At 34.1% G+C, this 5,574-nt stretch overlaps 1 protein-coding gene across 1 annotated transcript; it reads left to right on the plus strand.

Moving 5' to 3' along the window:
- The first annotated feature begins 218 nt into the window (after positions 1–218).
- On the plus strand, positions 219–1,593 carry LOC131157388 (uncharacterized). Its single transcript, XM_058111497.1, has 2 exons — positions 219–792; positions 920–1,593. Exons 1-2 carry the CDS (start codon positions 633–635, stop codon positions 1,177–1,179), a joined length of 420 nt encoding a protein of 139 aa, XP_057967480.1. The 5' UTR covers positions 219–632; the 3' UTR covers positions 1,180–1,593.
- Positions 1,594–5,574: the final 3,981 nt, after the last annotated feature.

Consider the following 5,574-nt stretch of genomic DNA (forward strand, 5'->3'; position numbering starts at 1 on the left):
CGTGGATATAGGCACGCACCCTCACCACAAACCTTAAGAGCACTGCTACAGCGGGTGCATCTGCATCCACAAAAAGCGGACCCCACCCGGGCCAGAGCCATGCGAGCCGACAGATGAGCGAACAATCTGGCGAAGGGCGATCACCACGCGTCCTCACAGTTAACCAGAAAGACCGGCACCCACTGGAGCCATACCCCACCCCCCCGCGGGACCCCATTGAGCGATGACGTCAGCACCCACGCTGGCCCCTTGGCGTTGCCGTGCGGAGCACTCGAAAAAGTTAGCAGTTAGTCGCTCTTCGAAAAAAAAGGAAAAGCCCCTTCGCTTCCTCTGCAGTTTCTCATAATCATTCGTCTAATAGACATTATAATATTGAATTCCCCCGTTTCGGTTCAGAGCTCAGAGTCTTCAGAATTTGCTTTTGTTTTTTTAGGTTATGCAAGCCAAACGTTTCTGGCTCTTGGGTATTTAACTTTTTCCCCGTGTAATGTTCCGGAGGGAGAGAAGCCTGTTCTTACCCTCCAAGAATCTCTCTTTCTTTCCACAGAGAAAAGGCTTCTCCACTTCTCTGCTTTAAAAATTTTCTTCTGGGTCTGCGATATTTGCCTCTGGCTCTGTTTCTGTTCCCAACCATGTCGTCAATTTTGAGCTCTCAAGGTGTGGTCCTGGCCACGGCCATGGCTGTTTCGGGGACTGTAATTCTCCTCGCTCTTCGCCGACAGAAGATTCAATTCCCTATCGGCCAAATCTCCGGGGAGCCCCAGCGAGTCCCGCGTTCTTGCATCTCTTCCGGTATGTTCCCTCAAAATTTCTGTGTGTCAAAACTCTTTTTTTATTTTTATTTTTAAAAAAACTCTGTTTCTGACATGTTTGTGTGGGTCTTTTTTTTTTTTTTTTCTCTCTCTTGCTTTTTGTTCAGGTGGGAAGAAGAAGAAGAAGAAGGTTCACTTTGCAGAGGACGTGGTGGATCCATCTGGGGACAGTGAGGAATTCAGAAAACGGCACATCCTGAGCACTGGTTTTTCTTCTCCATCATCTTCATCTTCATCATCATCATCCTCGAATGAGCTGAGAAAGAGCAGAAATGCGAAAATCCGGGGAATGCCTGCGAATCGGGCGGCTCTGTACAATGGGATTCTCAGGGACCGCGGGGTTCACCGGCTGGCCTTCGCCTATTGACTTGTGAGGTTGATTCTTTGTACAGACTTTGTGTCCCTCTCTTGAGTCTTGACTACCTGTAGCCTCTGCTCTGTTTCTTGTACAAATTGGTCCTCCCCTCCCCTCCGCTCCCCTCCCCTGTTTTTCACTTTGTTTTTTCTTGCTTTTTGAACATTTTCATTATGGGCTGCTAACAAATTGCAAATTGCAAATTGCAAATTGCAAATTGCAAATGTTAGGCGTTGGAAAGAGAGGGAAGGAGGGGGGCGCAGCGGAGGGCTGGGCCCATAAAAGAGGGTGCAGCGGTAGGTCTCTCTCTCTTTAAAGATTGATTGGGCATCCCTTTGAAGAAAGGGTTTGTTAGAAGTGGATGAGTCTAAGCTGACTTTTGTTCATAACGCATATATAAATATATCATGCCTTTTTTAGCTTTTATTTTTTGATTCATATGCTTTTAATTTCACAAAATTCTTTTGTGTTTTTGTATAAGCGCTATGGTAAATGGTAAATCTCATTCTATTATTCCTTACTTTCGAATCTCATTCTATTTTTCGTTTGGCATAAATCGATTGTAAATTTACTAGAAAAAAATATCGAAATAGTTAAAAGTTATGTTTTATCAAACACAATACATTTATTATTATTATTATTTATTCCCTTCTTATTTTATCTCATATTCTTATCTTTTTTTTTCCAAAATTCAAAAATAACATCATGATAGAATTCTAGTCCCACTTTCTACGGTCTTAATCGTAATTAAATAATTTAATTACTCTAAATAACTTTAAAAATATCATTAAAAATTAAACAATACTATATTTACCCACCAAAAATCACTTTTTACTTCTCAAAATAATTATAAAAAAATTTAATATTAAAAAAGGGGTAATATTTCCATTCAAAATTGTATAACTAATTATTCATTCTTGAAATTTATAAGGTCTCTTGACTTGGTCAAATTCAACACATAGCTTCCCTACAACTACAAGCAACTATATATATAAATATATATAAGTATTTAAAGTATGTGCTTTTGGGGTGCTTGGACTTATCAATTAATGGGGACAGCAAAAGTATGTGTGAAGGAAAAGAATTTGTGCTATTGTGTCAAGCAACCTCCTCCAAAATCCATACCCTCATTAATACCAATCCAACCACCCATCCTTCCTTTAAACACGAGATTAATCCACCGGAATAAAGGGTCCGTCGCCGTACCCATCCACTAAAATATCAAGACGTTATCTCAAGTAAAAGGTTGCGCCCCGAAATTCGAATCCTAATCATTCAACTAGAAAAAGTTTTGAGTTTGCACTGGATATATATTAAGAGAATATACGATAATGTTCTTTCTTTGCATTTTTTTAATAAGAAAAAATTGTATGTTTTGAAAATATTGATCATTTAAATATGAGAGTCTTGAGTTTATACATGATATATAGTAAGAGAATTTAAGATAATATTCTTTCTTTGGATCCTTTTTAATGAGAAAAAATTGTACCTTCCGATAATACTGATAATTTAATTAGGTGAGTTTTGAGTTTACAGTTGATATATATCTAGTAATACTGATAATTTAGCTTTTACTTGTTATTAAAATGTGTCATGTGAGTAATGCAATTTTACAAAATTTTGTCTTAATATTAGGAATATGATATTAAATTTTGAATAAATTTGTATGATTTTAAATAAATTATAATATAAAATTGTATTAATTTTTTTTGTAAGCCCCAAACATTACCTTAGTGTGATTTTATTGGGGGGGCAAGTGTACACTCCACACACCTGAATTTTTTGCTTGTCTAATACACATTCATTAATGAGGATACCATAAATGACCTATTATATTTGGTTGAAGCATTGACTTGGCTTTTATTTTTTAGGAAGGCACATTAATTATTTGTTCAACATGCATGTGGCTATTATATAAGTTTATTTTTATTTATTTATTTATTTATTTGATATTTTATTCATTATTGGTGAAATGAAATTTTTTATTGGAAATTTATTTTTTATAATTTATACATTAGTTAGGGAATAAAAATAAAAATAACTTGCTATTAAGAGTGACCTCTTATAAAAATAAAGCATTATATTATACTTAATTTTTAATTTTTAAAATTGTATAGACAATAAGTATGACTCTATTATTTTTTTTTCACAATTTTTTTAGTATAAAATCATCTCATTATTTCAATACTAGCTTGGATTTCAAATTTTGTATAAATAAAGTTATATTAAATTTTTATTTAAATTTACACAATTTTAAATCTACGCTTTTGAAATTTCAATTCACACAAGCAAATTAATATCTATTTTACAAGCATAATTCTTTTAGGTTTCTAATTTGAATTTATATAAATCTAAATAAAATGTAATATAATTTTGTGTAAATTCATACAAATCTAAATTTAAATTTCAAACTCTAAAAGTATATGTAGACCAATGATTTTATTCAAAAAAAATTTTAAAAAAAAAGAAAAAAAAATTTCATGTTCAATTACATTTTTTTATATTAAATATTATTAAAAATAAAAACTTACTAAACATGATTAAAAAAAATAAAAATAAAATAAACAAGAATTAAAATATTAATTGCTGGTGGGAGACAATAAGATAATATAGTATATGAAGAAGAAAAGGGCATGGGCAACTGAAAATTTTTGGAGGGTCCATTTATTTTGGAACACAATTTGATTTTATGTATCAGCTTGCTTGTCTTATTGGCATATTTGCTTTTGCAAGCCCCATACCATACCCCCCACTCTTATTTTATTTTTTATATATACTAATTATGACTATGTGTTTGTTTTCTTTTGTGTATTAAATATTTCCATGGTGTGTGGAATGCATGTTCTACAATTTTGGAAGGGTTGGTTCATCCAACACAACCTAGCTTTTGGGGTGTTGAACTTTGAAAGACACCACCTGCCCCCAATACCTCACAAAGATTAAATTAAAATTTGAAAAAAATAAAAGAGACGCCGAAGTAATATTTGAAGTACTTACACCCGAACCTCTCTATTAATTTATCGTCAAGTATATATATTTATAAATGCTTCGAAAATTAAATGTCATGAGATTTTTTTATCCATACATTGGAAAAGATCTGTATCTTTTGTCAAATTTTAAAATCTAAAAAAAAAATTACATTCGAAACATATAGGCTCGTGGAATTGTGTTTATGTCCAAAATAAAATATAAGTCAATAATTAAAAAAAAAAAAAAGAAGAGAGGGAAGACATGAGTTGACAATGTGGCTTACCTAATCGTGTCTTTTCCCTTTTTTTTTTTTGGGGAGGGTGTTGCCTTGGGGGGACTACCCTACATCTCCCACCCTCTCAACATGTGTTGAGGAGAATTTGGGAGTGGACAAGCCATGTGACATCTCCATGCCATACTATATGCCAATGGCATCTCTCACTGTCATCTCTCATTCATGGAATTGTGCATGGGAAGGAAAAGGAGGGAGGGATGCTATTCCTATGGCAGTCAAACCCATTACAAATTAATTATTCATCAATCCATGGGACTATGGGAGAATATACATACACACACACACACTTCAAATCCTCCTTGGTAGACTCCTAAAAGATCTCATTGGGTAAAATGCATTTACCTTTTTTGAAGTTCTTGATTTTAAACTTCTCCCTAATATTTTTCAATTTGTAAAATCCTCCTCTGTAGTTTAATCCTCTTGTTGGTCCTTCTTAATGTTGCTTGCTTGTTAATAAAATGTGTTTTCATTTGGTAAAATAATCTTTATCTCATGTAATCTTTTTTTAGTCAACGATATGGGCTTTTAGAAATAGAAAGATACTTAGGGTGATGATTTTACCCACAAAATTTTTATTTAAATTTAAAGTTGTTGCTAAACAAAATTGGATGATCTTTTGAGACGCTCTTCGATCACGATCACCTGAAAGGAGACAAAGCAAGAATGGCTTGGAGGACCTGGGGTGTATTTCGGGGGATCACTTCGATGCCTAAGTAAGAGATTTTGGTGAGAGGTATATAGCAATAATTAAGAATAATTTGGAATGAGATGCCCTTACCTTCTCTCCGAATCCCCTTTTATAGTGGTGGAGTTTGACCTTGTGGTGTTATGATTTTAATGGGTGCATTATTGCGTAGGCGTAAATTGCTCTAACCTATAAGAGCATTGATCCGGAAGACTTGGTAACTGTCCCAATAATGGGTGTTTTAGTCTTCTCTCTTGTTTATGGTAATCGTAATAATGAGTATTGTTTATGGTGTGACTCTTATACTTCATAGGCTTAAAAATAAAGGGAGAAAAACATATGGATGTGTTCTTGGTGCAAGGCAGCAGTAGAAGACTCGTCGACGAGTGCCTTGTGCTCGTCAACAAATAGATACCGAGAGTTAGAAAATATGCAATAACTTGGAATGAATTGGGAG

Source organism: Malania oleifera, chromosome 6 (genome assembly GCF_029873635.1).
Source record: "Malania oleifera isolate guangnan ecotype guangnan chromosome 6, ASM2987363v1, whole genome shotgun sequence".
NCBI lineage: Eukaryota > Viridiplantae > Streptophyta > Magnoliopsida > Santalales > Ximeniaceae > Malania > Malania oleifera.

Coding starts and splice junctions, on each gene's coding strand:
- LOC131157388 (XM_058111497.1), top strand. CDS start 633: ATGTCGTCAATTTTGAGCTCTCAAGGTGTGGTCCTGGCCACGGCCATG. Junction 793..919: donor GCGTTCTTGCATCTCTTCCG/GTATGTTCCCTC, acceptor CTTTTTGTTCAG/GTGGGAAGAAGAAGAAGAAG.